At 36.8% G+C, this 24,075-nt stretch overlaps 1 protein-coding gene across 2 annotated transcripts in view; it reads left to right on the plus strand.

Annotated features, from left to right (window-relative positions):
- Positions 1-24,075, plus strand: part of BICC1 (BicC family RNA binding protein 1) — a 110,456-nt gene that overhangs the window by 41,668 nt on the left and 44,713 nt on the right. For both annotated transcript variants that reach the window (XM_030487918.1, XM_030487917.1), the window contains exon 3: positions 11,004-11,073. Coding sequence is in view for 1 of the 2 variants with exons in the window: in XM_030487917.1 (XP_030343777.1) it covers positions 11,004-11,073 (70 nt within the window). In the remaining variant the exon portion in view is untranslated. The remainder of the gene's footprint in view (positions 1-11,003; positions 11,074-24,075) is intronic.

Below are 24,075 nucleotides of genomic sequence, written 5' to 3' on the forward strand. Positions count from 1 at the left end.
GGATTAGGGAGTTGAAAGAATGTCCGTGGCACTCAACATTTGAAGGAAATCTTAGATTGAGAGGTTTGTCTCCCTTTTGGCAAAACCACACCCAGTGGAAAGGAGGAGACTGTTTAGGTTGGATCGGTTTCTCTAAAAAGGTAAATCAAGAATGCTTACTTAACTTTTTGCTTAGTTCAGGGAGAGCTAAGTGGTAGGAAGGCTTCATTCTTGTGGAAAGCTGCATTTGTCACTCCTAGTATAGGAATCATTCTCTTAAGGGAATGGAGTAATTGCAAGGTTGTTGTGTTTTCTTTTTTTTTGTTTTCTTTTTTTTTTTTTTTTTTTTAATTTCATCTTTAGTTTCTTCTCTGTTGCTTCTGATATAATGGGGACAATCTTGAGAGTTTGTTGTATCTGTAACATGAAAATGCTCTCTGCTAGGCCTAATTCTTGAAGTGCCCACTGAAGGTAGAAGATTAAAATAGCAACTGTCCTTTAGTTGCTTGTGAATAATTCCCTTGGCCAGAAAGAGTGGGGATTTTGATCCCTAGAATTATTCTGAGTGACTCTCTGCATCACTGCTTGGAGGTTGGTCCGAGTTCCAGGTGAATCAGAGTTTTAGGTGGTGAAGTTCCATTATATGCCACTTTATTGTTATACTGAATGTTTTGCTCCAGATTTCTTGCATTGTAAAGCAATGGAGAAGGAGCAATTTGTCAGCACAGTGTCTATTGAGATGCTTAATCCTTTTCACACTGAAAGAATGTACTTGGAAATGCTTGTATTCTCTCCTTTGCCTCTTGGGGAAAAAAAAGAATAAAAAAGGAAGAAAGTGGAGGTAAGTATGAGAAGGGTACAAATTAATAATACATTGGGTTTCTGATTTGTAGGGAGGAGACTTGCTGCTTCTGCTTTGGAGAGAAGAGTTTTCTGCATATTGGTGTTTCTAATGATGTGCTGAGGGGGCCTCATTGTTAAGTAATGTTTTTTTCTTTAAGTTCCACTTGTGTGAAATTCATTAATTCTGTATACACAGATTTATAGCTTATTTTCTTGCATACTTAGGTAATCCTTTTACACCTTTTAGTATACTTTCAGTCATTTATTTAAAATGAAAGTATTACTTGTGACCTTTTGATTAATATTTCCATTGAGGGTGAACAAAACATTCAAGTCAAGTAAAGACTTTAATGTTTCTCCATAGGTAAGAGCATTTGATAGTTTTCTTCTCACTTAACTCTATTTGCTGTATGTATAAATAAAGTACAGTTCTGTAAATGTTATTTTTCACTTAGAGCAGTGTTTGGACACAACAACAATACTAAAATGCTTGCTTAAGACCCATGTTTTAAGAATCATCTTTTCCAGTTCATTTCAGGTAAAGTGAAGGTTGAGGAAAGATGGAGTACATGTGCATGCGTGCATATGTTCTTTTCCCTTCTAAGCTTACTTACAAACTTATTAAAGGGTTTTCTGTGTTTTATAGTTCTCTTTGTGCCACTACTCTGCACAAGAGATGGTTTTTCTGACACTCAGGCGCACAAACTGCAAACTCTAAATGGTGTTTTAGTCTGGAATGTGTGGGTGCCTCAGGGCCATTTGCTGTTGCTGCTCCTGCTCAGAAGTAGTACCTTGCCATTACCTGCAGAAATGTTGCATTAATACTGTGGAGTCACACACACTGTACGGTCTTCTTAGAGTACTGGTTGTATTATAAACAGTGAATTCTAGTTCTGAATTTCATATGTAGACCACCTGAGGGGGGAGGAAGCCTGAGCGGAGAGGAAACACAACAGGGCTTGGGAAAGAAATACATTGCTATACCCAAAATGTCAGCCAGGCTCATGAAAGAGCTACATATTTGCTCTGAGCTTTGGCTACATTTTGTCATCTCCTTTCTTTTAGCTTCTTACATGATCTATATTTTCTCACCAAATCCAGTAGTTCTTGACACTGTACCATTGATGTGTTTAGGTCTGGCATCTCAAGTGCTTTCTGTGGTCCCACCAGTTTTAGATGCTGAATTCATGCTGTCAGTTCCTGGGGAACTTTACACAACTCCCTTTTGTATCATCTTCTTTTCCATCCTTGTTCTTTTCCTGCTTTCTCTTTTCCCCCAGCCCCCAAAAAACAACAAACCGTTAGATACAATACTCGTTCTGGTTCTAGCTTCACCCATTGCTCTGATCTTGCTGCCAAAACTCATGTTCAGGGATTAGTCATCCTGTCAGATATTGTTTCTTCGCCACTTCTGCACTAGGAGAAGAAATAAGTATTAGCCCATGTAGAGTTTTGTCTGCTCTGACTTCTCAGCTTAGGTTTTCTGCTTGCATATAATTATGTTGTTGTTGTTGTTTTGGGGTTCATACATACTGTGGGAGTCAAACCACTCTAATACAATCTCTCTGAATGCAGAAGATGCTAGATGAACATTTTGTCTGTGAAAGAAAATATTCAGGGACTGGAGAAACTTGTGTGTTTTTGTTTTGTTTTTACGAAGCATTCTGAGGTCTGGTTGTCACATGTCACCATTTGGTTAATACTGAATTAGACTGTACGTGTAATGGTTTCATTTTCTAAAACAAAATACTCATTTGGATGTTAAGGTTGTATAACAAGTGAAATCTGCAGTACTGAATTTTGACTCTTTTTGTGAGAGTTAGTAAATTGGATAATGTCTTCTTGCCCTGGTACTCTTGCCTTGTTAATTACAAGCAGGTTTTGCTTGAAAACTGTGACTGTTTTTATGTTGAACTTATTTTGTCCGTGCTGCTTTCTTGTTAGAAAGGAAAATGTTTTTGTTGTCAGAATTAGAATTAATTTGATGTTCAACTAGAACTCCAAACTTTGAAATATTTTGTGCACAGCCCCAGTTATCATTATGGTTCTTAAAGCTGTGTTCAGAATACAAGTTTGTGCTTTTCACATTCAGTTTGATTTAGAAATACTTGTTCAGTTGTCTTTTCACTTCTTGTGGCTACTTGGAGTTAAAGTAGTTGGAGCACTTGATTTATGAAAACCAGACATTTTAGCAGAAAGTGTTGGTATCAAATGCAGCTTCTGTGTGTTTGTGAATAATGGTGGGTAAGGACCTGTATCTGTCTTAAAATGAGTATTTGTGTCTACTAACATGCCATTTTACAGATTAAGACAGTATTACGTGTCAGTTTAATATTAAACAACTTCACTATTTATTTAAGATGGTCCTAGGTGTTAAGGAAAACAGGCACAAGAGGAGGATGGTGGTGATCTTGTGGAAAGATAAATGTGATCAGACCACTTGGATATTTCTAATAACAATTGCAATTACCTACTGAATTAATTTTGTATCCTGAAGAATAATTTAGGTAATACTTGGAAAAACAAATGCTTTGAAGTCTGTGTCAGATGATGGATGACATAATGTAAAGTTCTGTCATATTTTTGTCTCCTTTGTGTAAGAAACCTGGCTTTGGAGTGGTTTTGATGCTTTAAAAAATATCTGGTGTTTTACAGCCTTTGTTTTTCAAGCTCACTTCATTATTCAAAACCATACATAAAAGCTTTTGCAGTTATTTCATCTTGAGGTTATTCAACCAGCATTGTGATTTAATCTCACTGCTTAAGTATTTTCTACTTCATCCTCTAAACAGTGTGCTCCTGTGAATAATTAAACAATTAAAATGTACCTGTAGAAAGCAAAAAGGTATGTGTTCAGGAATCATTTGTGATGGGAGAAGTCAGGGTAAGTGATGGCAGGAATCTTTCTACCTGCAGAGCATAGTTGGATATCGACATAATGCTTGGCTTGCTCTCTGCACCCACAACAGTGAATGCTTTACTGTTTTGGACCTGCAAGAGAGTGTTAGTTTTTATGATAGTGAGACTATCTTCTCATTAATATTCAATGTTTATGGAAAATTATATTTGTCACATTTTGACAGGCCATTGCTATTTACTGTTGATATTCCTGTATTTCATTTTCTCTCCTGTCTTGCACAGTAACTTTCATCTTTGTCATCTGTAAAATTGATGGAACAAATTTGCTTGAGGATTTGGGTAGAATGGTTTTCAGAAAATAGTCCCATTGAAAATGGGGAGGGATACAGTGATGTAACCAATCAATCAGCCACCTTCCCTTCAGCAGCTGTGTATGAAGTGTTTCTTGGGGATGAGTTGTTCTCCATAAACATATCAAGCTATGGTGATTCATAAAGAAAACCCTGGGTTTTCTTTAATGTGATGTAGATTCAACTTCAAAACAAGATTATCGAACATCTACTTGTAGAATTTCTATTATCATGACCTTTATATAAATAATACTTTCTCTAACCCTCCCTGTCCTTCCACGTCCTCATCCTATAAGGGAATTTCTCCTCTGCAGCATTTTTCAACTGTACACTGGGAAACACTTGTTTCTTAGTCATATATATTGGGGGTTGTTTCTGGCTCCAAATGTTTTATAGTTCTCATGTCAGTGGAGAAAGGGATATTCACTGATGCTACGTTAAAATGGAGATTAGAAGCCATCTTGAACATGCAGATGCAATTGGTTCGGAAGTTCCAGATGGTCATGTTGTCAAAAATAGTTCTCTAGATGTGCCCTAATACTTGCTGCTTCAAGGCATGCTTACGAAATATAAATGAACAGTGTCTATCCTGCATTTCCAGTCCCTCCCCAATATCTGATTGATGGGGAACTTCATCCTTGCAACTATTTTTTGGGGGAGAGGAAGAGCTACTGATGTAACTCAGCCATCATGTTTTGTCTCTTTCTTTAGTGTGGTTTTTGTTTGTCTGATTCTCAGTACTTTTCCCTCTTTCCCCATTTGCTTTTTCCCCTGGCTTGTTACATCAGCATTGCATCAAAGTTTTTTAAATTTTAAACTTGATACTGCTTGGAAAATTTGCATCTTACTTGGTTATACCTCTTTGTCTTGCTGGGAGGTTATTCTATTGTACGAAATACTCTGAGATGTGTAAACATAGGGTTGAAAATGGCATAAAGGGTGACTCTAAAGATAATTCAGAATATAGTTTGGTCTCTGTCCTGGCTTTCTTTAAAGGGGTGTTTTTTTTGGGGGTGTGGTGGTTTTGTTTTTTGTTTTTTTCTTTGGTCTGCACACAGAAGCAGTTTCTGAGTTTAAAAAAAAACAAACAAACAAACAAAAAACTCCTCAACTGCCCTCAGTATCTCAGAGCAAACTGGATCACTTTTAGACTGCTTCTCATTCACCTCTCTCTTATGCTGCCTCAGAGACGGTAATGATTTTCATTTTCATTGGTATGATCACCTGTAGTTATTCAGCTTAATTTTCATGTGTATAATTTACCCAACTGGTCTGCTAAAATACTTAATGCACAATGTTCAGCTTTCAGTGTTTGTCACTAGGGTCACGGACAGGATTTACAGTCTGCTTACAAGAAATGGAGCATAGTCTCTAAAATATTCCAGAGTTGGCAAAGAAGTTAGGTGCTCTCTGAGGATTTACATTGTTTGATAGCTGAAAATAAGGTACCATTGCAGTACTGCAAATGTTTAAGTGTCTAGTGATGATATTGATCTAAAGGTAGGTGTTTCTGTTTTGGTTTTTTTTAACCTGCACAGATGAAAGCCTAGGAAATCTCTTTGAAGACAAAACCTCGGCTGTTCAAAACAGGATATGGACAGATAAATAAAAACCACTAGTGGGCATACAATTTCGTTTCTTTTGAAGGTTTTTTAATAGCATGAAAAATTCAGGGTACCTACAAAACCTTAGTATTGTGTAGTCTCAAAAAAAAAAATTCTTACATATAGATTAAGATAAACATCTAAAAATATCATTTAAATGTGTTTACAAATTTTTTTTTAATATCTGTACGTACTGTCTCGGTATTCTATATGTTGAAGTGGTATATGTTCATTCTGTTGTATTAAGGTTAAACTGAGGAAGCTAATTCTCCATGCTGAAAGAGAGGGGTTTTCCATTGATCAAATAACAAATTGGCTTTTTCTGACAGTTATTTTGTCAATCAGTTGGAATGAGTTTGTTGTTGCACTGAAGTTGCAAAAACTAATTGTAGAAACATACTAGTAGATGCAGGTTCCTCTCCCATTATTCTTTTCACTCTGAATAAGAACTGAGGCAGAAATGGCCAAGATGCATGAATCCCAAAGGTGGGAAGATCGGAAATAGATAAAAACACTAACTATAAGTAGTACTGCTTTAAAGTGCTTGTTTTAAATGGAGAAAGGTCTGGTTGGTATGTTGCTCTTTTTTTACCTACTGCGTGTAAAATACTTCCTTTGAATTCTGAAATGCTCATGGGCTTTTGGGGAGTCTTTATTGGTTGGTTTTTTTTTTGCATTCAAGGCATTCCAGTTTCCATCCAAAATCATCTAAACAAAAATTACAATGTATGAAAAAAAATAATACCTTACTGTCTTGATATAAAAACTCCCCAAAGTGCTTGAACTATAGGTTTGGGTTTTTTTCAAGCTGGAACACAAGGAAGCCAAAAGGTTTTCTTCCAGCTGCCTTACGGCTTTTTTGGTTTTTGTGCCGCTGCCTTGAAGGCCCGATGATTTGCAACTTGAGTCAGTTTTTTGAGGATCAGGGCACAGTTTCATTTGTTTTGTTGGTATCTTCCAGTTTCTTGTGTCATCTTCTCTATGTTCTCCACTAAGAATAGTTTACATATTTTGGCTGCATGAACACTACAGTTTCTCTTGGGGAAAGGGGAGGAAGGGAAGATGTAAATAGCTCATTTCTTAGGGTTTCCCTCACTTTGAGAAGCAGCATGAGATGATTTACTATGGGATTAAGCCTTGCTGCCAAATATGCCTGCTACTTTTGGTCAGTTGATCCCTCAAGGCAAGGAGAGTACTGGTTAGTATAAACCCCATCACTCTATGTGAGAAGAAGGGAAGCCTAAGCAGAGGTGCTTCCACAGAGATCATGAACTCTGATTTAGTCATCTGAATTTTCTCAAAATATATTGTAACTGAAGTATTAATACAATTAAAGTGTGTGTATTATATCTGTATTACTTCTAAAGTGAATTCTGTTTTCCATTTTGTTCATTTGAGAACAGCACTGCTGTTTTCAGGGTATGTGCCATAACACAGTTTTCACTAATAAAAATGTTCCATTGCAACATGCAGTTGAGGTTTTTATGGAATGATTCCAAATTTGTTTTGGGGGAAAAAAAAAATAGAAAAATCCTGGCACTTAAAACTGCCTGGGTTAGAATAGTAAAACAGAACTAAAAGTTGATGCAGCAGTGATCTACTGCTAGGCAGAGTTTCTATCGCACAGTTTTCAACATCATCTTTTCCTTCAACAGCTATAGTAAAAACTCAGTTTCTTGTTTTCTAGAGCTTTGTGACACTCCTGCTGTTACAATAAATACATAAATAGCTTAAAAAATAAACAACATTGTTTAAACTTTTCTTAAGGGTTCCTATGAAAGCCCTGATTTCTCAAAAATAAAACCAGAATTTACTTTCCCTTGAAACCTTTTTGGGCAGTTAAAATTCTCAAATTGTTTTGCAGGCAAGATAAATTATTTTCATTAGTGGAAAAAAAGTGCTGCAGCAAAAACCTATTTTATTTTTTTCCTATATAATATGTGGTTTTCAAAATTATGGAAAAGATGATTATTGCAATCAGCTTGGAATTTATCCTAAAGTTTACTGTCTGGAGTTCACAGAATTATGGAATTGTTAGGGTTGGAAGGGGCCTCTGGAGATCATCTAGTCCAACCCCAGCACATACTGTGAGCATTTTTGTACTTCATTAAATGTGTTTCATGTAAATGCATCCAGACTTTGTTTTCTTCCTAACTGCCTAAGACCGGAGATAAACTTGTCTTTGTAGTGACCAAACCAAGTTGGGGTTTTTTCAGTAATCATAAATGTGGTTCTCAAAAGAGCTTAGGTGAGCTCAAAAGGGTATTAGGTGACCAAATTTCAGTGGCTGGCAGTTAAACTACTTTTCCTTTGAAGACCCTCATATGTATTTTTATCATATGTCCCCAGAATGTGTGAATCTCTGAAGTTTTGGTTTGGTTTAGCATGAGAAATGTGGAGGAGTTAATGTCTTTTAAGACAGAAGTCTCCAATATTGAGAGGTAAAAGACTGATGGAATGTAACACTTGTCTTGAATGATGTTCACTCACTCCTCTTCTTGTTTCCTTTCATGTTGGATCTTAATCTCAGTCCTGCACCTTTGTTTTAGCATCTCCCCTCTTTTAGCTAATGCCTTCGTATTTTCTGTATATTTCATTGCCTGTAGCACAACTAATCTTGGCCCAAAGACCCCTATCAGACACAAGTGAATTCTTTGAAACAGATTTTTTTTTTTTTTTCTTTTCCACATCTGGATTGGAAAATTGTGAAAGTATGTATATGTTGCTGATAGAATTTCAACCTCCTGGAAATGTCTTATTTCAGCTGTAACTTATTATCCAATAGTTGCTGAAACCAGAAATGTAGTATCATGAAGCCTGGCTGACACTTTCAGTTTTTCCACATGGTGTACTAATCTGGAAGTTGTTGTGATGTCCTAGGGATTTGGCTATAGAAGATAAGAATTAGGAAGTGTTAGAGAAGTCTGCCTTAGATCTGAATTGTACTATTATGGAAAACTTACTGGTATTGTAACTATTGTCACTGTTTTCTTAATACATTCATTTTCTTCCTGGAAGTGGCTTTGCTAATTATATTGGAATGTTTTTTTTGTTATTGCTTATGCTTGTTGCAGATTATTAGAGGTATTAAAATGCACTGCTTTGCTTAACCTGCTCCCCATTTTTGTTGAGTTGACCTTTTTGGGTAGTGTCTGGTTTTTTGTATGGTAATTCTCACTTGTATCAGCAATCAAAAGAACACAATTATTATTTTGTTTAGTCTTTCCAAGGAAATTGAACAAATATTTCTCTACAGGAGGAACCAGACCCTGAGAGTTGCCATCTCTCCTCTTCTTTTCCTACCTTTTTTCCTCCTTACACCAAACAAATATTCTTTCAGTTTGTCTGATTTAAGGGTGGGGTTTTTTTTTTTCTTCTAGTTTAAAGCCTAAGTTCCCAGTTACCACTTGTTTACTTGTTTCGTTATATGCATTAAATAATCTCCTTAATACTTAGTACTCCCCTATGTATTTTTATGTAGATTGACTACCTAAAATAGTATGACCCAGCAGATCAATGGACATGGTTACTCCTGTCTGCTCTGTTACTGTGAGGCTGCATATGGAGTACTTTTGTCCAGTTGTGTCCCACTCAGCCCAGGAAAGATCCTGACAAGTGAGAATGACTCCAGTGGACAATCACCAGGTTGATGAAGGGCCTGAAGTAATCAATGTAAAAGCAGAAGCTGAGAGCAGGGTCCATTCAGCATGGAGAGGCTGAGGTAAAAGAGTCATCTGATAGCAGTCTTCAGCTACTCTATGGGTGGTTAGAAGGTAGGCTGAGTCAGGCTCCTCCTAAAAATGTACGGGTAACAACAGGCAAAGGTTGAGCAAAGGAAAACTCAACGAGATATGAGAAAATAACTTCTCAGTGAAGGTGGCCACAGACTGGAATAAGTGGGCAGATGGGCTGTGGAATCTCCTTCCACTATTTCAGAGGTAATGAAAGCTTGATGGGTAAGGCCCAGGGCAACCTGACCTAACTTTTCACTTGGTCCCACTGTGAGCATGAGGTTGGACTTGTATGACTTCCAAAGGTCCTTTTCTTCCAAACTTGTTCTGTGGTTCTAGGACACTTTCTAATTGAGGTAGTCAAACTGATCACTCTTAATCTCTTTTATAGTGAGCTACTGAAATTTTCAAAGGAGTGAGGACCCTTTTGCTCTGCTGTACAAAATCTTGTCCATGTATGAACAGAACTGGACAATTTGTTCCAGGTGAAAATTCATCAGGGCCTTCTATAATCAACATTTCTATTAAGAAATGCCTTGTCTGTTGCAGCCCAGCATGATTTTTAATAGGTGCATTCTCTCTGTATCCTAAAACCATCTAGATACATTTTCTTGGCATCCTACAGCCATCTTGTCATGGGCTAATATAGGTAGATCTTACTCCTTTCTTCAGGTCTTCATAATGATATATTCTGTTCTTAGACATGATAAGATGCTCTCATATCTCAAGTGTGATGAGAGATATGACCTCATCATACTTATTGATGAGATCTCAGTATGAAAAGAGATGTTCTTAGTCTCAGTAGACACGCCCAGCATTTCTTAAAATTGAATTTCGATTCATATGTATGAAGTCTTTGGTGTCATTCAGTTCCTTCTCCTGTGTTACTACTAAATGTATTAGTGGGGCACTGTAAGTCTGTGCCAGCATTAAATTTTAGTATAATATGCCTATGGCTAGTGGGCTTCTTCACTAAAACAAAGGCAGCAACAGAATGAGAGTCTACTTTGAGCCAAATGACTACATAAATTTCGAAGTATAAATGTGTGTGCATATTGAGTTTTTCCCTGTTAGATACTTGGAGATTTACAGAGAAGTTGCACACTGTGTCATAATAAATGCTGTTGAATCTCTACTCTGAACTGCTAAACCAGTCTGGATAGGCTTACAATGAAAAGTTGCTTTTGGATAAAGGTGAGGCAAAAACAACCTGTGAAGGCAAACCCATCTTGACTTATGGAGACTTAAAAGGACTTGATTTAAATTAGGTAGGCTTTACTTAGAAGCCATTTTAAGATAATAAAATAAATATTTTTATTGAAGTGTAAAGCTTTGAAATGCCCTCTGAGGTGGACCTAGAGCATGCTGTAGCTAGCAGCAGTCATCTGAACTTCGTGGAAACTGCTGAGCATCTTGATGTACTGTTTGGATTTGTTTTGAATGATCAGAACTCAGCTTCACCTATCACCAGACAAGAATTCTTCTCAAGAAGATAAAAAAGTAGTTAATGACTTGTGCTATTTTTAAGTAACAGTCAACATTTAAAAATGGTGAACATCATCTTTTCCAAAAATGAACTTTTGACTTCATAGGAAAACAATAAAAAATTAATTATTCATATATGTTTTCTTTAACAGATTATGGAAGAAACAAATACACAGATTGCTTGGCCATCAAAGTTGAAGATTGGAGCAAAATCAAAAAAAGGTAATTTTTTTTTTCTTTTTTTTTTTTAAATGGGGTGACATTAGTTGTTAGAGTAATGAAACCGTGAGAATAAACAGTTCTCTTTAGAGTCACCCTATGAATACTGGGCATGTGAAATATTTTCATTTCAGTCTATTGTTTTTATAAGAATTTCTTGTTAAAGTTCTCGGCTTTGTATAGGTATTTGACATACAAACCCACTGTAAGCAGCTTGCACTTCTACAAGTACTTAATTATCAATACTGTTCTACTTACTGTCGTTTAGCACGTGTGCTTTCTTCTCTATAATGCTGCATCTAGTCTGAACAATTTATTTTATAGCTGTCAAAGTGAGTTAGTCTTTGTGGTAACATTGTAGATTAGTTCAGTGGGGTTTTATATATAGTACAAAGTACTGTATATAGAGTACAAAGATATGTGTTGGTCAAGCCCAGTTAGAACACTACATACTCATTGTGTCCCTGACAGAGACAGTCTGCATGCTTTTTTGGTTTCTTTAAGAAACATAAGTAGAATGGCCAGCATTATGGGGGATTTTTTAAAATTATGCTTTGTTTGGAAGTACAGCCTATTAATGTTAACCAAGTATACAGTCTGGAACATCTCTTTTGAAATAAGCTTTCTAGTTCTGTTCTTAAAGAATCATGACTGTGACAATTAAAGTAATACTTAATTTCTCTTCTGCAGGAAAAATAAAATTGGGATGGATTTTTAACATTGCATGTGTTTCTGTTCAGGCTGATACACATTAAAAACCAAGAAAGTGGAGTTTAAATAATTTCTCTGTACATTATATTTAGAATGCATACGTGAAGATGTGGGCAAACAACCTTTGTAAATGAAGTTCTCATGGGAAGAGAAATTATCTCTTTAGAAAGGTGCAGGATTAATAACATTGTTATGGTGTAAAGTGATATTCAGTCCTTGAGGTACTTCTCCACATGGTATTGAAGTACAAACTGATTTATTTTTTTCCGCACTTACATGGAAAAAATCTCACTTGAGAGGGGAGAAATGGGTAAGGAATTCAGACTGGAAAAATATGCAGGTGTTGTATGTATATATTCATATGTGGAACTAATGTTTATAGTAATGCGAGAGTGGCAAGGTCTCTGTGCAGGCCTGTGCTCTACCTGTAGTGTTCTGCATACTTTCTGCCTGAGGTGCAGAAAGAATTGAGATATAGCTAAAGGTCCTGAGGAAATTGAGCTGTTTTTTCTTTTGAGGGGATAAAAGAAAAAATAAAGCAGTACCTATGTTTAGGTCAAATTTAAATGAGCCTAGTTCTGAAGATGAATGAAAAGGTGTGGATGAAAGGCCGTGAACAGAGGGCTAAGAAAGGTAGTTGCCTAGGATTCTGGATTGGTAATTAGAGATGCATCTTTATGTTTAGATTAATTTAATCTGTTTATTAGTGACCTCAAAAAGAAGATAATGTTAGATTCGTGGTGAAGCTTTATCATTATATGGAATGAATTTGAATATCGGGGAAATAAAACAGCTGAAAATTATGAGCTGATAATAAAACTAAAAATCGAGGGGAAAGAACACAATACAGCTGGGCATACTGAGTGCATCTGCAGTGGGAATGATTATCTTGGAAACTCCTTATGCCGAAAGAAACTAAATAGTTATTGGCTGCAAACTGCATTTTAGCAATATACTATACTATTAAGAAAATGTTTCAAATGCCTGTGGACTGCAGAGTGCCTGTAGAATTAAGCCTTTTACTGTCTGGCTAGCTTTGCTCTGGGAAGTTGTATATGTATACACCTAAGATAGTAAATTACAATATGTGTATGAAGAACCCCTTAACTTAAAGGTTCCTATTTCTGGAGAAATAAAGTGTAGTTTATAAATTCTGTTAACACATGGTATCAATTGTTTGCAATTCTGTAACTTTCCATTTGCAGCTACAGCAGCTGTTTACATAGGGAAAATATCCTAAGTGTTTAACATACTCTAGCTTCACTTAATGACATATTGTGATTAAGAGGAGAGTCTGCAATAAATAATTGGCCAGCTTTCAGGCGACTTGAACTCCGAACATGCTATCTTTCCCCATCCTGTTGGCTGGGAACTGAGTGCCTGATAAGCAGTCATTCAGTGAGGGAGAAGCAGTTACAGATGGACAGTCTTATGCCCCAACAATACACTGTACCATATTATAATCAAGTAATACCAGATTTTTCATACAATTTTCCGGTATGATTTGCCAGTTTCAGTAGCTTTACATTCTGCAGATGTATATTGTGGCCTTTGGTCATTCACAGCTCTCTTCCCAAAAGATGAGTGGTGAAAAATAATTAGGAAGACATCTCTAGCTGTAGCACTTCTTCATGTTGTTCAGTCTGTTAGCAAATATTTAGGGTTTAATGTAGTGTTCTTACTGCTGTTGGTTTTAATTTAAGATCTTTGATACTAAATCAATGAAGACAGAGTAGGTATTTTCTTTCTAATTGTAACTTATAGGTATTGAAATTTGCAGACAACGTGTGCATAATAATCTTCAGATCCTTGCTGAACCTGAAATTCTCTTCAAGACCTAGAATCTTTTTAAAATCTTGTGGGGAAAGAGGGGGGGAAACTTACTGTGAAGCTGAAGCGCTAAGAGTAGGTGACCTGAAAGTTCACAGAATCATAGAATGGTTTGGGTTGGAAGATACCTGAAAGATCTTAGTTCCAACCCCCCGCCAGGGGCAGGGATACCTTCCACTAGACCAGGTTGCTCAAAGCCCTGTCCAACCTAAATCTACCCTCTTTCAGTTCCCCCCTTATCCTTTCACTACATGCCCTTGGAGAAGGTACTTCTCCAGCTTTCTAGTAGGCCCCCTATAAGTTGCTAAATCAGGGGGTTTTTTTCTGAACTATATAGATTACAACTTTGAAATTGATGACTGTGAAATACTACATATTAAGTATCATAATGATAATTCATCAACTCAAATTTGATAAATATTTTCTGAAATTTTTTGAATTGCAGAAGACTGATGTCTGGATTTAGCATATGGGGAATTTAAAAGAAATTGCTGACTAAAATTTGTTAAATATGAAATTTATAAAACAGCTCTTTGCAAAGGCGAGAATTAAAAAATCAATTATCAACTCTCAACAGTTTCATAAAGAGCAAACCAGGAATTTCCTGGCTTTAATGAACACCAGATGCTGTAGTCTTGCTCTAGCAATGAGGGGTGATGAGGGTTAAAGTATTTTGAAAGATGTTTAGAAAACGCACAAACAGATATAAATCTTCCAGTAGCATCTTTAAGCAAGCCATTTGTTCGGGTTGACAAAGAGATCCTGTAACATTAAGGTTTCAGAGAAAGAGGTGAAACAATTTAAAGCGTTTCTGTAATGACTGATTCCTGTCCAGCCATAATGAAACAATTGGCACTGGCATGGTCTGCTCTCTTTGCACGGGTGCTGAAGGGTTCAGGGCATAACAAAACCTCATTTCTGGAGATCTCACATCTTCTGTAGTCCAGTGAATTACTGATCAAACTCGGACACTAACTTTTCTATCCATTCCCCTTTTGCTCTCAACATACTCTTTCACTCTGTTACAGTTACTGCTCCTTAGGAATGCTATTAATTGTCCTTAAAATATTTATTCAGTAGTATAAAAGTTTAGATTAGATTGCCAAATCCTAAATCGTCAGATGTTCCACAAACGCTTTCAAAGCAGGCATAAACTAATGCTTTTTTTCCTCCCTCTTCCTTCCCATAATACTGACCTGTGCTGCTCTCCTCTTCTTGTTGTCCAACCCTTTCTGCTGTGCTGTCACTGTTGCTTATATAGTTATATAGGGAACCAGGGTGGCTTAAAACTAACCATGGATAATTTTTTCTATTGAAGAGGGGATTTTTGTGCGTTTGCTAGCTGGTTTAACCCTATCTGGTTTAACCCAAATGTATCCTCATTCTGCTTCACCATATGGTTGTATGAATATGTAGTGTTTAATGCATTGGGAGCAGGTGAATGTCATGTTATTCAGCAGTAGTGTTTCTTGAGGGTAATTGAAGGTGCTTTTTAGGAAGTAAAATGGGTATATGTGAGTTTACTCCTTTCTCATCTTCCCTTCTTTTACACCTCCCCTCCTTCAATACAGCTGTGTGTGTCTTTGTATTTCAAGAGCTGTAAAGAAGTTAGGGGATATGCATGTGCTCAGAATGCAGACAACCTTGAAATAGCGTTTGGGTAATAACCAGAATAAGAATAATTTCAATTCCTGGAAACTTACTGGCTCTAGGCAGGAATTTATTCAGAGAGTTGGAACAGGGAAAATTTTGGGAGGTTAAAAAGATGATAAGGGGAAATAAGCTTACAGAGCAGGGATAATTGTGGGGTCTCATTCACTGTTCACTTGACAAAAAAAAAAAAAAAACAAACCCAAACCAACAAAACCCCCTGCTTTTACTGAACTTCGGTTGCTCTTTTTTCTTCCCGTTTTTCCCATATTTTTGTGTCACTTCTGCTTTACCCAGATTACAGTGTCCAGCCCTTCTTGATCTATGCCATCCGTTGAAGTTACCCACTCGTTTGTCATCGGTCTTTCCTAGACTGCTCTTATCTCACTTACTGTTCTTTCACTTTCTGTTTCTGGTTCTGGGGTTTGTTGGGTTTTTATTTCCTTTTTGTTACACAACATACACCTCCCATTACTGATGCATTTTAAGGTGGTTAAGAAAAATAATCTAGTCCATGTTCTGTTTGTGTATTTTTTCTCACCTGATTTTATTCTTTCATGTTCTATTTCAAAAATCAAGCTTCAGTAACTTTTTAAAATCTAAACTAGTTTATTATTAAAATATTTCACATGCTATTTGTCATTAGCATCTCTCAAAGGCAAGTCAAGCACATAGCAGGTCAAACTCATATCTAAGGAGAATGACAGAATGGAAGGAAACATAATGGCATTGAAGACTTTAGAAGGAAGGCAGCAATAAATAGCAGTGGGCACTGCTGGCATTCATTGCCTGGCAGCTTGGTTTCACGCTTTTTCCTTAAAGTTTGCCTTTTGCAAGCCATCTTGCAAGCAGAGTCCAGTATTTCCTTCTTTGCATCTTAAACTGCTGAGACTGTGAAAAATAAAGTTAGGAACTGTAATGCCATAATTGAGGCAAATTTACTGAGATATTTCAATCAAATTAATAAAATATTTATATGAATGGTGGTTAGACATGAGGGAAGAGCTTTGCACGTTCTGGGAGGCATTATGATAAAAACTAGGGACTTTTTTGTTAAAACAGAAATGTCACTACATGGTGAACTTAAGGCCACACTTACATGCAAGTTACTGCCGTAGATATATGAGTAAGCTAAAAATGTAGTCTCTGTATGTTTCTTCAGACCTTTAAGTCAACTTTGAATTGTTTCCCAACATTATAATAAAAGGTGAAGTTTACATTTTGAGAGGAAGAAGGGAGGGACAGAAGATGGAGTGTCCGGCTGTGCAGCCTTATGAATGTGTGTGAATACAGTGCTGGGTTATTTACTCTTGTCATAGGTTTTTTGATAAATCTTCAAGCTGATTTTATGCTTTTCAGATAATTTCTTTTTCTCTTTAGAAATACTTAATTTTCTCAATTCAGTTTGTCAACCAAATCTTTAAAAAGAGTGAAAACTTCTTTCGATGTTAAATCTTCATGACATACCATACATAGAAAAGTGGTTAACTTAAGAGCAGTTCAGCATTGTACTTGTCAGTTTTTGTCCCATGTGCAGACACTTCATAATTTAAAGACGTGTTCCATGGAGACATTACATCATTTCTTAAAACACGAATGCATCCCTGACTGTTATGCAATATTGCTTTCAGTATTGGAATTGAGCTGAATCCCACACTTGTACAAAAGAGAGACTGCCTAGTTGGGGACAACTAGAAAATTCAGTGAAACACATGGCAAAAAAACCTATGGATAACACTTCATTTTGTTTGTTCCAATATATTAATGGATACAAATAAGACATTGTCAATAGTTATGTTCAAACCCAATATTTTATAATGAAATGTCAGTGAAAATAGAAGAGTTAATAATTCAGTGCAGCAGCATTCTGTAGGAGTTATGTGAGCTTTAAAGCAGTATCATAAATTCTTCTAGTGTGTCTACAGGTCCTGCAATGAAAAGTGTCTGTGTGGCGTAAAATGGTCTTGAGCCTTCACTTAAGGAGATTCTCATTACTTTGATTTTTGTTAATAAATGCAAAGTTTAGGGAAATGAATAAATTCCTCTGATTTCAATTGTTGTTGGGATTGCTGGAATACTAAAAGGCTTTCAGTGTATACTACTAAACTTTAAGTTGCATATTTAATCTTTTTCTAAATACCAGGTGGCTTAGTGTGCTTCAGGGGCTGGCATGTCTGCAAAGTGCAGTTGTATAATCTGAAATTTTCCCCAAGAAACTGTCCAAGTCTGAGTTTAGTCAAACAAGCATAAAAGTAACTAAAAATTACCTAATAGTTTAGTTTTACTCCTTTGTCATGTAACTCCTTGAGTTGAAAGCTGTAGAATGTTTCCAGCAGTTTGGCATCTCCAAGACTGAAGACCTTGCAGTTCAAATATGTAGCGCTAGGCTATATACATGTGCGTGTGTAGAGCAAGACTGTTAGAATTGCTCTATTTTCAAGTCTTCAGTGTTTCTCTTTTCTCAGGCATTATATGTAGACAGTACCCTACTCAATATACTTGCAGCCAGAATACAGCTTTTTAATTCTGTTTTTTTCCTTAAATGACTTCATTCTTCTGGGCTCAAGAGAGATTAGTTTCTGTTTTCCTTTTTCGCAATGCTTATATATCATGCCTGCTTTTAATTTTGTTTTAATGTTGTTAAAAAGTAATTTAGAACTGGCTGTGTGTGGGGAAAAATGGCACTTGTTGGCCAACACAGTGTCTATTAATTAGCCAAAACCAGGACACCCCTGTTGAGCTCAGAGGTCTTTGCCTTCTCATTTTGGTTGTGGGTGAGGAGGTAGTGTTTCTTGTTTGCTTGGCTTCTTTGGATTTAAAAAAAAAACCCAAAACCTGTCCCAAGAAACAAAAAGCCAACTACCAAAACAAACAAACCTCACAACCTTCCCCCAATCCAAACCCCAATCCAGGGCTATGAAAACCTATGATTTAAACAGCAAGAGCTATTCTGTAATAAATTCTGTCCCTGTGTGTTGCTTTTAGTAATGACTACATTCTGTACAATATCATAAGTCCATTTCTAAAAGCGTTTCTAAAAGTAAATGGTAAGGAAGAATTATTTGATTTTGTTTATTTTTAATTCATCTATGTGTATACAACTGGCATCTCAAAAAATGACCAGATAAAAGTAACCAACCTGTTGTGGTACTCCATTAAAGTAGAGAGATGATCATGTCAGCCTAGCCTGGCTGTGTAGGAACCTCTTTGCTGTTTGCAAAATGTAATCAGGGAGTATAGTATTAGCTTTTTTAATGTTTGAATTGCTGAATTATTCATGGAGAAGATCAGTAGAATCTGGAAAGTTAAAATGAAGGTATACATGAAGGTATGCATATATTTTTATATATAATGGAGGAAAATAAGCAACTCTCTTCTGTGAATATGGATGCTAAGGTTAAAAATATTCTCTGAGTTCTTTATATAGGTTTAGACAGTTTATGGATGCAACCTGGACATAGAAATGTTTCAAATCAATTGGTGTTTATTCTATATGCTCGGTTTGGCAAATTGAGACTTAAATCTTAGGGGAGGAGGAAGGGGAATTTACATCTGTATACAAACTTGAGCTATTGCACCACAGACTAGCTGAAGTTGGAAAGGACCTCTGGAAGTCATCTTCAGTGCATGGGGGAGGAGGGACGTTTCTGGGGGGGAGGGACATTTGGGTTTTTTGGGAGGGGTTGGAGTGTTTTGGGGTGGGGTTTTTTTGTGGGTTTTTTTTTCCTTTTTTTTTTTTTTTTGCAAAAGAAATTAAAGGTTATATATTTGAGAGATGGTTTGAGTTGCATGAAAATACTTTCTTACAAAGGCTAAATTTCTTAATTACACTTGATTTGATCTTAATTTTTTAAATATAAAAAGAATCCTGCTACTTTTATAAAGAATACGCCCAGGTAAACTCTGTGTTAAAAGTTTTCATGTGCGTAAGTTCTAGAAGTCTGCCTTCTGTTCTAAAATGACAATCCCTTCATTCATAACCATATAAAACCTTTAGAACTGCATAAAAATGATGTGGGTAATTAAGGAAAAGAGTACTTAATGTGCAGGAATTGCTTGTATGCTTGCCAGTACGTATCTGCGTAGCCACCTTATTGGTCTTTAAGCTTAATAAAAATACTGTTTGTAAATTGCTGTAAAAAGAGTTAATAGTTTGTGTTTCTGTAAATGCAATAATGCATTGAGTTTTACTTTGCATGTCAGTCTTTAATGCTAAGCCGGTCCCACCTCAGAAGGTCAAATGGCATCACAGGACTACCAAATACTTCAGACTTAATGAAACAAGTACTGCAAAAGTAATTTTTCATAGTTTAGTCAACTTTTGTTCTTAACCTACTTTCACCTTTTTGTGTGCTATTTCTAGTTACAATTGTAGCTTCCGCTGTTCTCAGGAAAACAAACAAACAAAACCGCAACCAAATAGAGTGGAAGAGAGTGAGCATGGGATATGATAAACTAATTTTCCTATTCTAAATTCAGTCCTATGAATAGTCACTTAATTAGCTTAAAGCCTTAAGCTTCAATCAAAAAAAAGGGGGTGGGGAATTATTAGGCCCTTGGAGACCTGCAGCGGTATATGGAGCTTTATGACAAACTTCAGTTTCTAACCCACTAGGATGCTTTTGAAATCTGTACTAACTGTCCTGCAAGGCTGTACCGTAACTCTTGATAGGAACTGAAAACATGTGGAGTCATGTCTACTTCTGAACAACCAAAGCCTGTTCTATCGTCTTTAACTAGGATGTAAAGTGATGCAGAAAAGAGAGCACCTAAGCCATTTGAAGTGCTTAGATGTGCTTAAGTGCTTAAAAACAAAGGTAACTTTGGTTCATGATCAAGTTGTAATTCTATTGTCTCAGCATTGATTTTGGTGCAGTTGAATAGAGATAGAGGTTCAACTGCCCAATGTCCTGCTGCTTCTTACGAAGAATTTAACATACTGCATACCAGCAGGAACTCTGCCAGCAGCAGTATTACTCCTGTTGATCTGAGGATTGGTTTAGGCTCTTGCAGTGCTGTTGGGTGCCTCCCCTTGTCTGTGTGAATCAGCACCATTACAGGGCAAGGAAAATAGTCCCATGACAATAATGCATCTGGTAAGGTGGGTGGAGGTAATACTTTGGTGACTCTGCTGTAGGCACCTGTTTCCTTAGAGGAGGAGCTCTCCACCTGGTTACATGAGGGTCAAGAGAAAGGTGCTATAAGTTGAGCTTTTGAAGTTACTCCGCAAATCTTTCCCAACCATAAGCAGAAACAGGATCCTAGTGCATCAATTCGAGATGCTTTATATAACAGTAATAAACACAATAGTTTTTGATTGGTGAATCCCTAGGACAGCCTTATTCTGTATGTTACGAATAATGATAAAGGTGCACCTAGTTGTGCATTTTCTAAGTACTTGTAAAGGGAATGCTGGTCGGGGGAGACAACTGTATTCACAGCTACTAAACTGTGCAGTTTTGGTCTTATCTCTCCTGCCTTACTGCATGCTTAAGGTCTGTCCCTCTGCCTCCATAGCTACCTGCTAGGCAGCCTAGTCCTCCAGCCAGGCATGCCCTGGTGTCAAACCCACTGACGGAGTGGGCATTCAGGACTACTGGTTTATTGAGCCCTGTGCTCTTTTGTCAGCAGAATTTTTCTTAAAGCTATTTAGTTTTGGTTCCCAAGGTATAAAATTGTAGGTCTGACTTGATACCAGTTCAGTAAAGGTTTTCTTAAAAATATCGGCATTTAAATGCCTTTTGCTTATTGGTGCCCATGACAACAGAACCATTGGTTTGAGTATTCTGTGTCAGTTCTCTATGCATGGAGCAAAATTCCTTTGCAGCTTTTATTTGACCTCACTAAAAACAAGAAAAAAGATTCACACTGCTATGCAGTTGTACAGCTGGTAACTGTGCATATAAGTAGAGTTTTTTAAAGGATGCTCATGTCTTAGAACCACCTGAATTTCACAACAGTCTGTTTCTCCATACTCAGTAGTAGTAGTCATATCAGATGAAAAAGGTTGCTCTGTAATGTTTCTTGAAAATGCTAACAAGATCTGAGGGGGGTGGAGGATAATTTCTTCTATCTGCAGTTGCTTCGTAAAATAAAACTTCCATCAGATCTGCCACATGATCTGGGAAATTGCAAGTTTTTTTTCTGTTCCTTAGAATGGCATTAAACTTATTTTTGTGCTTGACCTTTCTACAGCAAAAGTAATACCTTTTTGCGTTTCCCCATAGGTATGCATGAAATAACTTGATCAATGGGACATCTTAAGTAGCTTTTTTTTTGGGTGGGGAGAGGGGGAAGTCAGGCAATTTAAGCGAAATAAAACTGGATAGCTGCCTAATCTGAAATGCAGAATACCTTCGTTTTGGAAATTCTTTATAAGATAGAGAAGTACTTTCTTGATTACTTTATGCCTTTCTCTAATTATGTTGGAATGACTTGTGTCCTCTGAATTGCTTAAAATTTTTTTATCTGACTTGATCTTGCTCTGATGTAAATCAACAGGCATTTTCAAAAGAAACAAGGTTACAAAAATGCATGAATAGCCTTGCATTGTCAGTGGCAATCATCAGAATACAGAAAATACTGGTCAGATAATTCCTATTAATCAGTTAAGAATTTCGGTCTGCCAGGCTTTAGAATACAGCTCTTGGGGAGGCTGCAGTCATCTGCTTGTAATACTATATATTATCTGCCTGTTAACTATCACTAATACTTCTTTCCTTTTGGGAAAGGTTTATTTGTGCTGTTTAGTATTTTTCATGAGAGAAGATAAACTTTTGGTGTCAAAGGTCAGTTGAAGCCCATAGTATATTTTAGTTTTGTTTTTCAGCATGTACTTTTTCCTGAGTTTGGTTGGAGAAGTGTTGAGAAAGGGAAAGTGTCATGTTTCATCTTTTTCTTAAGTATAACTCACTCCTGCTTCTGTGTATTTAAATCATCACAGTTCAGAAGGCTTCAAGGGATGGTGAGAAGTTCTAGATGCCAACCTAATGCATTATTGTACACAAATGGTTGACACTAATATGAAAACGTTATTGTAAGCCTAGTTGAGGATGCTAATTTAAACACATCAGTTATGCATTAAGTATTAGTGAATGGTAATGATGTGTTAGCTTAGTAAACATGATTAAATTTTTGTTTGATTTGGAACAAAAATGGCTTGAGTGGGGGAGGCCAGAACTCCAAAGCAGCCTTCAAAAGCATGGAGAAACTAGCATGCATAGCAGAAATCCACTTGAGGATCTGGTCACAGGTTTAAAAAAAAAAGGGGTGGGGGGGGAGTGGCAAAAAAACCCTACACACAAACCAGAACAACATATGCCCACCAGTTCTACTGGGGAGAACACTACGATTTTATACTCTGAAGGAATAATACCTAATGTGTGATAATCTGTAGCTGAAAAAAATTTAGTCTTCCAATTAATATCATATTTCTGTAACTACCATCCAAAGACTAATCTTCCATAAAGAAAGCCAGTGTCCCACCTGATGCTCCAGGCTTTACTGTGGACAGTAGCACTTACAGGTAGGGCTGGCTACTGCATTCCCCTCTTGAAGCCTGTGGAACTCCTATAAACTGTCTAGAATTACAATGTAAGTGAGAATCATCCTCTCTCTGCAAATCTTTGTATTATAAATGAAATTCTAATTGGCTTTTTTTTTTTGTTTTGTTTAAAATTGCTTTGGTTTCAAACATTCTCTGTACTGTGCATTCTAAATATAGACTGAGTCTGTGCCAAAGACCAAGTGCAAACATACAAAACCATCATTGATAGAAAGTCTCTTTAATGATTTCCTCTGGAAACTATAATTTGAATCATATGATTCTTCTGCAGTAGCTGTAGGAGGGAATATCTGAAAAATATAATATGTTTTTTCAGAATTTTAAGCTTTTCATCTGTACAAACTTAAGTTTGTATAAACTGTGCTAGTCATTTTATTGCTTGATTATTTGGCAAGACCAACATTTCCTGCAAAGCAAGTCAGATCTAAAGAGAACAAAATCCAGGGCATAAATAGTCATCTTGTGATAGTCTTTTTTTCCCCCAGACTTTTTAGCAGTTACAAAATAATTGTTATTTTATGGTATATGCTTGTCAAGAAATGTGGTGGTAGCCTGTTGTTTTGGCTGTGTAGCTGCAATTGAAGCTGCTGAATTGGTATCGTTTAGCTAGTGAGACTGCTCCATCTGGCAATATTCATCAACCAAGCCTAGTCACTGAGGACTGCTGGCAACATATACTCCCTGTATTAACTTCTGTGAAAGAGAAAGGCACATGATCTCTTGTTAATGGGAGGAAGGCTGTGGGAAAGGAAGAAGTTGGGAATGAAGTGGAATGGGGGAAGTGAGAGACACAGAGAGGAAATGAGAGTGACTGATAAAGAGAATGAAGATAGTTGGGAAGAGGTAGATGTGATTCACAAAATGAATGGCAGGAAATGTGAGGTTAGAGTGGGAGTCTTAAAGAAATTAAGCTTTTGAAAGAGTAGAATAATAAAGAGCAAGTGACAAAGATGGTATAAAGATAATGGGAAAACAGATGGAATATGGAAAGAGGAAGACGTGGGGGGAAGGACTGCGTGAAAATGTATATGCCAAAAAGTAGAGAGGAGGATTACAGCCCAGTGTTCATAGGTGTATAGATTTCCAATACTTATCCTCATCTTGGAAATGAGATTGGATGCAATTCTGAGGTTCCTACTTGTGAATATCATGGGGGAAAAGCTGGTAAACACCACTGTATCGGTGCAGACTTTCATTACTGTCCTTGCCCAGTGATTAGATACCTAACATGCCACTATTCTCATCTCTAA

This window comes from Strigops habroptila, chromosome 5, assembly GCF_004027225.2.
Source record: "Strigops habroptila isolate Jane chromosome 5, bStrHab1.2.pri, whole genome shotgun sequence".
Lineage (NCBI taxonomy): Eukaryota > Metazoa > Chordata > Aves > Psittaciformes > Psittacidae > Strigops > Strigops habroptila.